The sequence below is a fragment of the Ciona robusta genome, chromosome 6 (assembly GCF_009617815.1).
Source record: "Ciona robusta chromosome 6, ASM961781v2".
NCBI classification, from domain to species: domain Eukaryota; kingdom Metazoa; phylum Chordata; class Ascidiacea; order Phlebobranchia; family Cionidae; genus Ciona; species Ciona robusta.
The window spans coordinates 4,668,976-4,683,111 of NC_143240.1; the positions used below are offsets into that span (position 1 = coordinate 4,668,976).

Here is a 14,136-nt window from a genome sequence, read left to right on the forward strand (position 1 = left end):
TTAACGATTTTAAAAATCGTAAAATTATTTTGGACATGAGAAAAATGTCAGTGTTGCCGGGTATACAACCTTTTGGTTTGAAGCCAAAATTAAAATAGTATTTTATAGATTGACAGCTTTGTTGATTTTTGTTTAAAATATAAAGGAAACACTGGATTGTGACGAATAACTTATCTATTGTGACGCATGAATCAAAGTTTAATTTGATTTATCTGTTACGTCATAATCGTCGCATTATAGGGAAGTACGTCATAATGGAACAAACAAAGAATCTCAAACGCGAAGATTTCACTGTTTGTTTCATTGTGACGTAACAACGCTTCATGCGAAAACGTGAAAAACGCAAAAACGCGATTTTAATTTTGGTGCTGATTACTACAGTGTTGACCAAGTACTTTTTCTAGAGATTTTAATTTTAATAAAAAAGTTATAATATTTTGTCTTATTTCTTTTTTTGCAAAATTATAAATAATAATAATAATAATATTTTTAAAAGTATTTTTTTTGTCTGGCAACACTGTGAAACATGTGGCGCCTTCACTAAAAGTCTGATCCAACTTTATTTTAGTAGGACTTGCTTAGAGGAACGTTGTTTTGTTATAATGGGTTTTGTTCAATTTGCTTTCTTCGTGTGTTTTATTTCGGGTGAGTTTTGTTTGTTTATTATATTTATTTAAATATTTTAGCATTTAATAAAAGATTTCCCTATAGCGTGTTTTAACGACTGTCGTTATCTTTTGGTCGTTTAATTAATTTAGTTTCCGTCATCGCATCCAAAGAGCGAAATATAAATGTAACTAAGCATAAATTGTTAATTAACCTTATAAAGTTAATTTTTACCCCTAACCGCGGATTGTAACAATATCGTTTTTTACGTCATAAGTAAGATTCATTACGTCAGAAATAAATTCGCGATTCGCGTCTATCGTTTTGTTTGTCAGATAAATTATTTTTCCTTGTGACGTCACACGTGCGATGACGCCGAAATATATTTGATGACGTTGCTTGTTGCATACGTCACAACTAATGACGTCATACACCCCCCATAGTGACGAGTTCAGAGGTATGGAAGTGTGACGACGGGCTGTCAATCAACTCCGCGTGGCGTTGTGATGGACAGTTCGATTGCTTGGATTGGTCGGACGAGAATCCAGATAATTGTCGTAAGTTTAATGTTAATGCTACTTGCATATCAACATTATATTAAACATATGCAGTCGTCTGCCCCGTGGTATAGTTAGTAGGTTGGGGGAAGATGGGACACCTTTAGCACGTGATATCCTGATCTTGTTCAAAACAAATAACAACGGTCTATAGCAGTCGTAAAGGATACGGTTTTATAATTCTTTGAATGTTCTTTGTTTACTACCAAATGGGACAAGAAAATAGAATAAAGGGTGTCCCGTTTTCCCCCACCTTATTATAAATACATAAGTAAAAGCCATGGGACAAGGGATTTCGGCCATAGTTGCCTCACTATCCCTTTTTACACCCTACAAGCCAAGCACCCCATATAACCCCCTTATTTCACCCCAGCACCCCGAGAATGCTCACCCAGCGAATATAAATGCAACAACGGCATGTGTATATCCGATGTATTGGTGTGTAATGGTGAATACGATTGCATGGGAGACCAATCGGATGAATCGAATTGTACATACCATGTAAGTTTGTTGATATATACGGTGTTTTAGTTTATGGGCATTGTTTGCGTATGTGGCCTTGGTCAAGACGTTTACCGGCAATTGCTTTAACCCAGTGGTCACTAATGGGTTTAGATTATCAGCCATACATAAAAACAATCACCTACAAAGTTACTTATGTGGTAACTCGTAAGCCAATATGTTTATTTTATCCCATGTTATACGCAACATGGTTTGGGGAATTGCTAAACATAGCTTCAAAGATTTTCTAAAGAAACTTTCTTCCTACTTACATTTATTTTGTAAAAATAATTATTGTGACGTCATAGTCCCAAGTAATTGTACGTCACAATCGTTTAACAATGGTTGCACAGGATGTTTCGAATGTTCGTTTGTTATTATACAATCTTGAACATCGTGTTTGTCCGATCGCGATCTGTTAATGACGTCACAATGTTGCGGTTTCTCCCATTTAATTTACATCGTTGTGACGTCATAATAACCCTCGATTCCGTAACAATTAACAACAGGCCGATAATTGCGCTAAGGCTAAATTAACAACCGCCATTGTTGTTTTTATATTCCGCGCATATTTTACTTGAAGCGTGTTTTAACGACTGTTGTTTTGTTGCTAATTTCCTTCACTTCGTTGTTTTAATTAATTCGATCTTCGCTATCGTGTTCAAAAAGATAAATTGTGTTATTGTTATTTCAGAATGTTGATTGTGACGTAACACTGTTCCATATGTGCGGTAACAACATGTGTATTCCGATGGAATGGAGATGCGACAATGAGGACGACTGTGGCGATAACTCGGATGAGATGGGATGTTCCAATGTTTGTTTGAATGGACATGTGATGTGAGTTGCAGTTAATATTAATTAACGATGAACACGAAAATAAAATTTGTTAGCTACCTTATCCAAATGTAATCTTGCTTTAGAATCAACATACCATATATAATATACAGGCAATTTATGGCGGATGTACATTAAACACAACAGTCAACAAAACGCATGAAACATAGTAAATATACATAGCGTAACAAGTGAACACAACATACGCTTACTGCAGTTACAATTTTGCATTTAAATCAATATATAGTTAACTAATACCTTGAGCATAAGATGATATCCACCAAAAGTATGTTGTGCGTGTAACATAATAGTAGGTAGGTATACGTAACAATTGAATACAGCATAACGATGTTTGTGACGTTTATACACGACACAATGGACAGATAGTCAGATAGATAGGTATACAGTATCTCTATAAAGAAGACATTTAATATATAGATAACTCTAAATCTACACTTGATGCCAATATTACAAATTGAAACAAACGTGTCTACGATATTATGATCGCTTGCCAGATAACAGACGAAACGTTGGTGTAAGTAAATTAATGTTTTTTTTACTTTTTAGTTGCAACAAGACTGGCCTATGCATTAGTGAGCATTGGGTTTGCGATGGAGTCAAAGATTGCGTTGACGGAGAAGATGAATCGCATTGTGGTCAAGCTGGTACGGTTTTTTATGTTTAAGTAGACTATTTAGCTTGGAAAGTGTTTAAAAAAGGGGGGTTTTAAAATTAAAAAAACTGCGCGTCGTGCAGCGACATCATGCGGAGTGGTGTTTGTTGATATAACTTTTGCTAGGTGGAGCACAGGAGTGCATAACCATCTTAAACTTGGGGAGTAATGACCCCAAAATTATTTTTTAATGAAATTAAAATATTTTTGTTTATTACATTTAAAGTAAATATTAATTTAAAATTTATCAGTTACAAAGTGTAACAACAAAGTTTCACATAATTGTGAACCAAGGTAAAATTACATAACTTTTTATTTCTGTAAGTATGTTTTTTTTTTATTTAATTATAAACGCCTAAGCGAAGGTTTTTTTTTAAATTTTAAAACTGCGAGACCTGCACCGACACCATGCGGAAATTTGTTTGTGGTTGTATTTAACACTAGGTGGGTACGTATGAGTGCGTAACCAGCTTAAAATTGGGAAGTGTCTTTGCAGTTAAATTTAGACTAAAATTACCCTATTTTTGTTAAATAAATTTAAATTATACTATTTATTTGTTTTCCTTATTTAATTAAAAATAAATGACTATCTAAAAATAATAAACTAATTTTTGATTCCCCAATAAAAATTAATTCTCGTCACGCTTTGCTGATATCACGTGTTAGTGACGTCAAAACGCGAAAACGCGATAACACAATATAATTCAAAACCAGTTTTGCGGAAAGTTTTCGTCGAGCACTGCAACGATAGTCTACATATGGTTGAGAAATGGCAGGGATTGTGAAAGCTAAATTGGGCAGGCCGAAAAATAGCGAAAGAATTCCCGGTCCGTTGTGGTGCACCGTTTGCACTAAGCCTATGAGAACACCAAGCACTTTAGCATTACATATGCGGTCGCACACGGGTGACAAACCGTTTAAATGTGAACTTTGTGGAAAATGTTTTGTTTCTAATACCTCATTGAATGATCATAAGTTGGTTCATCTCAAAAGTCGGCACCACGAATGCAAAACGTGCGGTAAAGTGTTGCAATCAACAGCTTTTTTGAGAGTTCACATAAAACGGAACCACCCAAATGAACCGTTACCCCCTGTTGAGCAAAAGTTGCCGCGTGGCCCCCCAGGTCAGCACCGCGAATGCATAACGTGCGGTAAAGTGTTGCAGTCACTAGCTCATTTGAGACTTCACATAAAACGGAAACACCCAAATGAACCGTTACCCCCTGTTGAGCAAAAGTTGCCGCGTGGCCCCCCAGGTCAGCACCGCGGATGCATAACGTGTGGTAAAGTGTTGCAATCAACAGCTTTTTTGAGAGTTCACATAAAACGGAACCACCCGAACGAACCGTTACCTCCTGTTGAGCAAAAGTTGCCGCGTGGCCCCCCAGGTCAGCACCGCGAATGCATAACGTGCGGTAAAGTGTTGCAATCAACAGCTTTTTTGAGAGTTCACATAAAACGGAACCACCCGAACGAACCGTTACCTCCTGTTTAGGATAAAAAGCTACGTGGTGCCCCAAGGAAAAAGAAAAATCAAGAAATTATTTCAAAAGCAGTGGCTACGGCTTCAGAACGAAACCGTTCAAAACGTATGGTTAATAAAAGCAAGCCAAAGTTGCCTGCCTCCTCACCAAAAGATGTTGTTGTTGTTAGTTTAGCTTGGATGCGAAAAGAACAATATGAAGAAAAATTTAAACAAATAAATTTGAGGGATCCAAAATTAAAACCAGCGTTTTTAAAAAATGGGGACAAGAATGATGAAAATGAGGACATTGGAATTGAAGAGGATAATATTGGAGAAGAAGCCTCAGTGAATCCTCACGCCGTGGTGGTTAATTTGGCTTCAATTGAACCTCCAGTGGTTGAGATGGAGGGTTTGAACCCGCCCAAGCTAGTGGACACGAGTTGGGACATGGTGGATGAATTGGATGACGAAGCTAATTCGGAAGTATCAAAACCTAAAGTTAAACTCAATAAAATAAAACTTCTCAAAAAAGGCAATAACAATAAGCAAAAAACACCCACTTTAACAGTTAAACCGGGTAAAAGGAATATTGGTAAAAAGAATTTTGTTAAAAAGGAAATTGTTGGTAAAAAGATTATTGTTAAAAAGAAGATTGGTAACAATGAAAATGTTGGCCAAGAGTCACCAAAAGGACATGAGAATTTAAAGGTTCCAGTTCAAACGGTTACTGTTATTAAGGAAAAGATTAACCAGGCGACACCAAAACCCTCCAGCCTTCTACAAGAAGATAGTGATGATATTATGGATGTACAAGATGAAAATCCTGCTTCGGAAAGTAAGAAATTTGTAGCGGAATCTGCTTGTGGGTTGGGTGACATAGTGTTGTTAAAACATGCAAGCTTAGCTGTGCAAGGTGATGTAAAAAGTCAGTTCAACCAATTCCCTTGCTACAAGTGTCCATTCTCGTTTCAGAACTTTGAAGACCTTAACAAACATTTATCCAACCACCATAATGAAGATACGGAGCTGTTGTGCGATATTTGTGGCCAGATGTTCGGTGGTGAAAAACTTCTGGTGAGACATAAACAAGTTTACCATAAGCATTTCAAATGCCAGACCTGTAGCGAAACATTTCCACAACTTAGTAGTTTATCAAGTCACCAAAGAGTCCACACTGGTGAGAAGCCGTACAAATGCAACATCTGTGAAAAGGCTTTTGCTTATCAAAGCCACTTAATAATTCACCTAAGAGCCCACACTGGCGAGAAGCCATACAAATGCGACATATGTGAAAAAGCTTTCGGTCGTCAAAGCCAATTTCAAATTCACCAAAGAGTCCACACTGGCGAGAAGCCATACAAATGTGTTATCTGTAACAAATCATTTGCTTCAAATTCACATTTGAAACGCCATAGTCTCGCACATACAGGTGAAAAACCTTATAAATGTAATCTTTGTGAATCTGCCTTTACATCAAAACAGCGTTTGACGACACATCAGCAAATTCATGCCAGTAAGAAGCCCTACCAGTGCGACTTCTGTAAAAAAACATTCGCAAGCGAGTCTATTTTGACCCTTCATTCTTTATCACATCTGGGGACAGTTACGTTTGAATGCGATATTTGTGGAGCTACGTATAACCGGAGGGATAAGCTATTAATACACCAAAGAAAACACACTGGTGAAAAACCATTCGAATGTGGGGTCTGTAACAAGAAACTTTCAACCAGCAGGTCATTGAAAATACATAACTTACTGCATACGGGTGAAACACCTTATAGTTGTGATATTTGTGACGCGAGATTTAACCAGAAACACCACTTACAAGTTCACCTCCTCAAACACAGCGGTGAAAGACCTTACAAGTGTAACGTATGTAACATAGGTTTCACTAAAAATTATTCTTTGAAATCACACTTCCGGGGTAAAAGACACAAAAAGAAGGCACAACTACTAACCCACAGCTTGTATTAAATCGGAGCTCAGTTCAAAAAATGAATCTTTTTAAAATTCAATAAAAAAAAATATTTTTAAAAGTTGTTTCTATTTTGATTTAATTTTAAAATATTGAATTTATTCTCAAAAACGATATTTTTTTTCTATCTTTTTTTTGATTTACAATTTGGTCGCTACCTGTTCTTTTGTTCACGGCTTTACATTATGTTACAACACAATGAACACATGTGTACATACCTAGCTGCATACCTATGTGTAATAAACATGGATGCTGTTATGTCTTGTGTAATAATTTTCAAACTTCTCGTATTGCTTTGTTGTTGTCAGCAGAGTTCAGGCATTTGTGAATGTTGAGTTTGGTTGTTTTTATTATTTGGACTTTGTATGCCAATCAAACACGGAAGATCTCTTTCTCGTTTATGATGCGCATGGTAGAAACGAATACTTTCAAGTTTCAATACCATTGTTATAAAATGTCAAAACCAAGAAAAAAAGTGATATTGTTTATTTAATGAACAGTTTTAATGTAAACATACACTTCTGCTTCCCATGCTGAAGAAATCAAATTAAAGTTTCCATACTAGGCTTGTTAAATAATAAACCCTCCCAACCCCCTATATATTTTTTTATTGATTTTGATTTTCACTATCGTATTCAATGTGATATGAACAAGTTAAAAACCTTTTAGTTATGTTTTAAAGTTTATTGTTATTATACCAACATTACAAAGCTATATAATATTCAACCCCTCATTACAGACCCCCCCACCCCAGCCAACCCATGCAACATTAGTGCGTTTGAATGCGATGGAAATTGTTATTCGATATTCCGAGCTTGCGACGGTCGTAACGATTGTGTGGGTGGCTTGGATGAAGGCCTCACTTGTCAGGTAACTATCGGCACTTTATTTTACTTCTATATTTTCATATTTTTGACATTTCTAATTTTATAGTCTTTCTAATATTTTATCTTTTATGTCTATTCTATATTTTACATATACATAAGTATACCTATATATCATTTCCATGAAGGTTTTTTTATCTATAAATACAAAGTTCAAGTGCATTATTTTCAGATATATGCGCAGTATTTTTCTGTCCTTTTAGTATTTCCACTTTTATATTTGTCACATTTATCTCCACCAGGTATCCACGTGCCGACTTCGTAAAAACGATGATTTTATTCGAAACATGAACGGAGGGGAAATCGTTTGCGATCATTTATGTATAGCTACACCTAGTGGACCAAGGTGTTACTGCCACCCAGGGTTTAGGTGGGTGGGTTTGATTGACTTATGTTCAAAAACTTTATTTACCTAATAGCAAGTCTGTCTTGTAGTTTAAATTTGTTACTTTTCATATGTAACCTACTTACTATTAAAATTTTAACCTAAAATTCTTTTCCAGTTTGGAAGCAAATGGTTTTGAATGCAAAGTGGATGGTGGGTTTTTGTTTGTTTTCAATATTAATAACTTCATTATATCACATGTTGGGTTTAGATATCTATTATTGGCTGGCTGTTTTGGGCTTTTCACTCCCTTTATTCCTATATTAGTGAAAATGTTTTAACGACTGTCATTTTGCTGGTAATTCCTTTCTCTTCGTTGTTTTAATTAATTTAATATTCACCATCATATTCCAAGAGATTAGTGGTATTTTATTAAACTAACAGTCATTCTGTTAACATATGATAACAATGCAGTTAATATAATCTTTTGTAAAGAATATAATTCAATTATTATTTTATAGCCTAACATTTCTATTCCAGGTGTTTCCCCTTCTTTATATTTTTCATCGTCCAATCAGATTCGTCGAATCACCCTTCATGCATCGTCGCTCATGCGTAGCGATGATGTCATAGTGGTCGACCCAAACCAAAACGCTTCGTAAGTTTTGTAGTTCATAAACATTGAAATCAAGTAGTTTGACCCGTAAAGTGTTTTAACGACTGTCGTTTTGTTGCTAATTTCTTTCCCTTTGATGGTTTAATTAATTTGATCTTCGCTATCGTATTCTCGTATTAAAAATAAAGTCCAACAAATTGTATAATAATAATATATGTATATTTCGCGTAAATGGCATCGTCAGTATTTAAATAGAATTTAATCAACGTTTTATTCAATAATCACAGAATCACATCGATCCAGTACGACACCAACACCAACATATTGTTCTGGTTGGATTCAAACTCCGAGAATATTCATACAATGGCTGCTACTGGGCAGCAGAGAGTGATTGCTAACAGTAGGTGTTGTTTATTAATATTTCATAATATTTATTTTATATATTGTAAGATAAAAAAGTGCTTTATGAAAAGAAGTTTTTACCGACTGTCAATTTACTGATAATTCTTATCTCTTGTTTAATTAATTTGATCTTCGTTATCGCATTCAAAAATAGCCGACTAAATATTTGTGTATTGTAAGAAATAAATAACATCTATGTTACATTAATGCTACAATTGGCAATGATATTTTTTTGCATATTTTTTTAAATTTTAAAAAACTATTTTAAAATAAGATTTATTTGCATTAATTTTATATTTAAACAAATGACTTTTCCCCACAGTACCCGGCGTTACTTCGCTCGCTTTTGATTGGTTGTCGTACAATCTCTATGTTACCCGTCTTACCCCTTCTAGTGTTGGGGTTATCCCGTTAACGAGCGACGCCACACCAACAACCACAACACCCATCCACCTTGCAACTTATCAAGCACCAACATGTATTGCATTATTACCTCATAAAGGGTAAGATGATGTCATAACTATCAACATTTATCGAGTTTGAGCTCATTAGTCCTTTACTATAGCAAACATATAAAGTAAATATGGGTAACTTGTGTAAAGAATTTCCTTTTCGTTGAGTTTAAGTGTATTTGCTAGTTGTCACATTATCAATGGTAGCTTTTCTTACACAAAGTTATATACGTGGTAACTCGTAAGCAGGTACAAGTTTTTTTTCCTCAATATCAACCATTTATTCAAACACCCTGCTTTGACATTATCCGTGAAAAAGCCCCATTATGACATCACAGGTTAATGATTGTGTGCGACCACGGCAACCCGTCCACCAACCCCCTCCTCACCCTGTTGAACATGGACGGTACATCACCCCGCACCTTTCATACAACGGACCTACCCCATATACACGCTGTAGCTGTCGATGTGATAACCGACCTCGTGTATTGGGGTGAAACCGGGGCGGGGGTCGCGAGGGTGAGGGTCAAGTCACTCGATGGCAGTCATCAGAAGGTTGTTTTTATTTTAGAACATTTATTAGTTATATTTGTTTATTCGGAATTTTATTCTAAGGGATAAAATTCAAAAAGTTGTTTAAAATTGATTAAAGTAAAAGTTTTCCTACGCGTTTAATTTCCTTCTCTTCATTTGTTTAATTTGTTTATTCTTCATAATCTTATTCAGAGCAAATACAATTAATATTAGGATTTTATTTTTAAATATTCTGCTATAAAAGTTATTTCTATGCAGGTAATCCTCTCGAGTGCAATGGGGAACTCCCCAATCCAATACCCGTCGTCGATCTCTATGTTCGAGGACGACCTTTACTTTACCGACCCCCACATGAGGGAGGTATGGAGGCTCGACTCGATCTCGGGGAAAGCCACGAACTTTGAGGGGGGAGACAATGAACCCATTGTTAAAGTAGCGATGTCGGATAAAGTGCTCGCAGTGCACGTCGCGCATCCTGTGCAACAACGCGCACATCGTGAGTTTGTGTGGGTTGTATATGCAAGAGAAGTGAAATGCGAAGATATTGACCTAATTTCTAGGCACGTCATGCCTCACCGATGACCCTGTGTGTATGAGATATATGTTATGGAGATAACTCTGGTTTAAATCCTGGTGTACGTCACCAACTTACTATATGAGTTATTACGATATTTGATGGAGTAAAATATATATTTGGGTAAACTATGGCCCTAATCCGAAGTCCCATGCCTCACTGTAGAATCTCCCCATTATACCATGTAATAAACATCATTATGACATCATGATTACAGAACCCAACCCATGCGAGACGTCCATGTGCACTCATGCATGCGTGAACCAACCAATGGGATCACAATGTTTGTGTCCACCATCGAAGGTATTGGGGCACGATGGGAAAACTTGCATTGGTGAGTTTGGGGATATATATGTATATGTGAATTTAGTGGTTTAGTGTTTTATTATTACCCATGTAGTTACTTGATTAGTAAATGCTAGCAAATCAAATTTTAAACTTGCTTCAAAACATGCTAAAGCAAGATGCTTTGAAAGCGTAAAAAACAAAATTATAAATAATAGATATTCCTACGACGACAACAACGGCAACAAGGGCTACTGTGACCTCACCAACAACATCTGTGATGTCACAACCAACTATCATGACATCACAAGTCACCCCTATGACATCACAAGCCACCCCTGTGACATCACAACCACATTGCCACCACCCCACCCACCTAGAAAACACAGTGAGCACGATGGTAGTTATGCATGGATACCAAGTTGGTACAACACTCAAGTTTCAATGCAAACCTGGGAGTCATGGGGAAGGTAAGGGTTGGAACTTATTCTTGTGTTTGTGGGGTAATGAGGTGCGTTATAACACCGGTGTTCTGTTTCATGCACCTCGTCCTTGCTTACAAGTTACCACATATGTAACTTTGTGGGTGATTGTTTTTCTTTATGGCTGATAATTTGGACAACCCATTAGTGGCCACTGGGTTGGAACAATTGCAGTTAAGCGTTTTACCCAAGAACAAATACGCCCACAATGGTAGCAGTGACGAGCCTTGAACCTGGTATCCTTCGGTTACAACACAAGTTCCCAACCACTGTATGAATAAAATTCATATGATATTGCAGGTGATATCCAGCGTGATACGTTCGTGATAACATGTTCACGTGATGGCTCATGGGATGAACTACCATCATGCGTGCCATTTACATGCGATGATATGCGTTGCGGGGAAGGGGTGTGTGTGGATAATATTAACGGTAGGTGGAATATTATGTTGGAACATTTTAATTAGATATAAGGTTGGTAAGTGTAAAGGGGCCTGACACGGCATTGATAAGTTTGAAACTTAAAGGTGCCCAACCAAATTTATTTTAATGTTTGACGTATTAAATTTGTTAACTATTTGTCAGATTATTAGCCTCTAAACTCGCAATAAGCCGTTGCACTACTTTATCCACTGTGGTAGGCGGTACAACTGAATGGTGGCTCTGATTTGTTGAAAGCAAACTATAAAAATTGTATATATATATTAGTTCAATACTTTACCGTGGTTATTTGGTTCTCATTTACTTAATACCAACTATCAGATATTTATTCAATTGTTTCATAACAGGTTCTTATTGTTTATGTAACAATGGAACCAAAGTATTCACTTCATGCTCACAATCCTTCATTGATGATGTCGTAATGGATTCTCGCCCCATTATTATACAAGTTGTTGTAACAATGGTTGTATTGTTACTCATAATCATAATTGTGGGACTTGTGTGGAAATACAAAAGGTAAGTGAAGTAACAAACTTTATTGGGATCATGGCGCAACTTAAAATTATACAGACTGTTATGGGTGTAGTGGGTAATGGGGCAACTTGGGCTACAGAACCAGTTTATTGTTCCTTATACAGGTTTCCACTATTGTTAACCAACAACCGAAAGTGGTAATACTAAGTGTATGAACAAGTTAGAAGCAAAATAAAACTGTTTCCACTTCTTTTTTATTTCAGGATCGTATTTTAACAAGTAAATTAAAAAAACATATTCTAATAAACCTCGTATAGATATATACCGGTATAAACATCCTATATTTTAACATAAACATCCTATATTATAACATAAACATCATATAACCCTCAGACACGAAGTATCATGCAGTCGTATGAAGCGATCTCAGCCATCTTGCGCCCTGCTTGTACAATCCCCACAAGATGGAAGTAATTATGGTGTGTCTATGTTTAATATATTCTGTCTGTGGTGGGTATGGTGTGTCTATGTTTAATATATTGTGTTTATGTTCTGTTCTCACTCGTTTTGGCGGCTGGGATTTAGACTGAATCTCATTTTGCCTTTGTCAGATTATTTACCCCTAAGATACATAAACATATTTATATTGATTTTGAATTTAGCTTTTGTCGTTATGGCAGATAAATAATGAAGCCTATGAATGTAGCTAATATATGATATCTATATTTCAGCAAACCGCCCCCAGATTACAACGAGGAAGCAACGTAAACGACTCCCATTACCCGATGACCCGGTTAGTATATATGATTGTTGTATTTACCCAACAGGCCAGTTGTACATGCATTTATTAGGTTGTATTGACATATATCTATATATATAATAGTTTTATCTCTACAGGACAGCGGTATGGATCGTTCCAGTAGCTCGTTGTCATCATCTGAATCACCGGGTGATTATAGTTATAGAAGTTTGCAAACAACCGTGGAGATTGAAGATAGTGAGCATTATGGTGGGTGGGGTTGCATGTTATGGTAGCTATAAGTGACCACTGGGTGGGGGGTTGTGTGGTGGGTGGGGTTGCATGTTATGGTAGCTATAAGTGACCACTGGGTTGGAGCAAGTGTGTTAACTGTCTTGCGCTAAGACGCATATGCTCTACGTGGTAACTTGTAAGCGGGCACGAGGTGTACGAAACAGAACAACCGTGTTATAACGACTGTCGTTGCCCCACCATGCTAGGATAAACCTTGTGACAATTAACTAATACATTCCAGATCTCCATGGGCCGCGACCAGCAGGTGGCGTACGTGGTACACTTGCTGCAATGTTTAACATTCGGAAAACCGAAAGCCAAGAACACATGATTCCACACAACTCATAATTTATCTACAATTATCGCTTTCAAATTATTTGCATTCACATATTTTCCATGTTTTTCCTCTAAATGTTCAAATTTCTATATTTAATGCAACCATTACAATGGTTGTGACTTGTGTTAATTATTTCGTGTGAAACGGTTCTGTGAATTTGTTGAACAAAATATTTATTACATTTGCTGTGTTTGTATATTTGGTTACGTCAGCAGGTAATTTGCATATAGGTTTGCGTGTGGCGAGGTATAAGACGCGTCCGATATATAAATATAGTTTGTAGAATTTTTGAGTTAATTAATAAAAAAAAATATAAATCTACATTCAATTTTTTTTTGATAAAAATAAATTCATTTAAGTCTGTTTGTAGGCTATTTATAATCCTCACGGCGGTTGGATAGTTTTATTGGATTTCTATGTTGGTTAGTCTATATACTACATGGGTGCGAGTGAATTTATGAGGCACTGTCATCACGTTGATTTTCAGGTCGAGAATTTAGTTTCGTTTTTTTTCAGTTTATTTTTAGTTTTCTTTATTATATTTATTATATGTTAGACCGTGAAAGGTAGTGCATAATTAGGAGAATAGACCACGTTCATTATGCGTACAGTGTGTTGTTTAGTTTGGTTTAAGTTTTATATTATTTTTTGTTTTTAATTCTTTCAACCTAAATGTTGGTATG

At 36.2% G+C, this 14,136-nt stretch overlaps 2 protein-coding genes across 2 annotated transcripts; both read left to right on the top strand.

Annotated features, from left to right (window-relative positions):
- The first annotated feature begins 491 nt into the window (after positions 1 to 491).
- Positions 492 to 13,649, top strand: LOC149735190 (uncharacterized). The gene is made up of 21 exons (XM_089879370.1): positions 492 to 645; positions 1,050 to 1,163; positions 1,537 to 1,664; positions 2,359 to 2,504; positions 3,069 to 3,166; positions 7,354 to 7,484; positions 7,741 to 7,868; positions 8,002 to 8,036; positions 8,364 to 8,481; positions 8,727 to 8,839; positions 9,164 to 9,344; positions 9,632 to 9,848; positions 10,086 to 10,323; positions 10,619 to 10,735; positions 10,905 to 11,156; positions 11,469 to 11,600; positions 11,957 to 12,125; positions 12,477 to 12,562; positions 12,815 to 12,876; positions 12,981 to 13,092; positions 13,358 to 13,649. The coding sequence occupies exons 1-21, from the start codon at positions 603 to 605 to the stop codon at positions 13,462 to 13,464; spliced, it is 2,727 nt and encodes a 908-aa protein (XP_089735496.1). The 5' UTR covers positions 492 to 602; the 3' UTR covers positions 13,465 to 13,649.
- Positions 3,190 to 6,926, top strand: LOC149735191 (uncharacterized). Its single transcript, XM_089879384.1, has one exon. The coding sequence runs from the start codon at positions 4,766 to 4,768 to the stop codon at positions 6,611 to 6,613; it is 1,848 nt and encodes a 615-aa protein (XP_089735510.1). The 5' UTR covers positions 3,190 to 4,765; the 3' UTR covers positions 6,614 to 6,926.
- Positions 13,650 to 14,136: the final 487 nt, after the last annotated feature.

Coding starts and splice junctions, on each gene's coding strand:
- LOC149735191 (XM_089879384.1), top strand. CDS start 4,766: ATGGTTAATAAAAGCAAGCCAAAGTTGCCTGCCTCCTCACCAAAAGAT.
- LOC149735190 (XM_089879370.1), top strand. CDS start 603: ATGGGTTTTGTTCAATTTGCTTTCTTCGTGTGTTTTATTTCGG. Junction 9,849..10,085: donor TCGATGGCAGTCATCAGAAG/GTTGTTTTTATT, acceptor ATTTCTATGCAG/GTAATCCTCTCGAGTGCAAT. Junction 12,563..12,814: donor ACAAGATGGAAGTAATTATG/GTGTGTCTATGT, acceptor TCTATATTTCAG/CAAACCGCCCCCAGATTACA.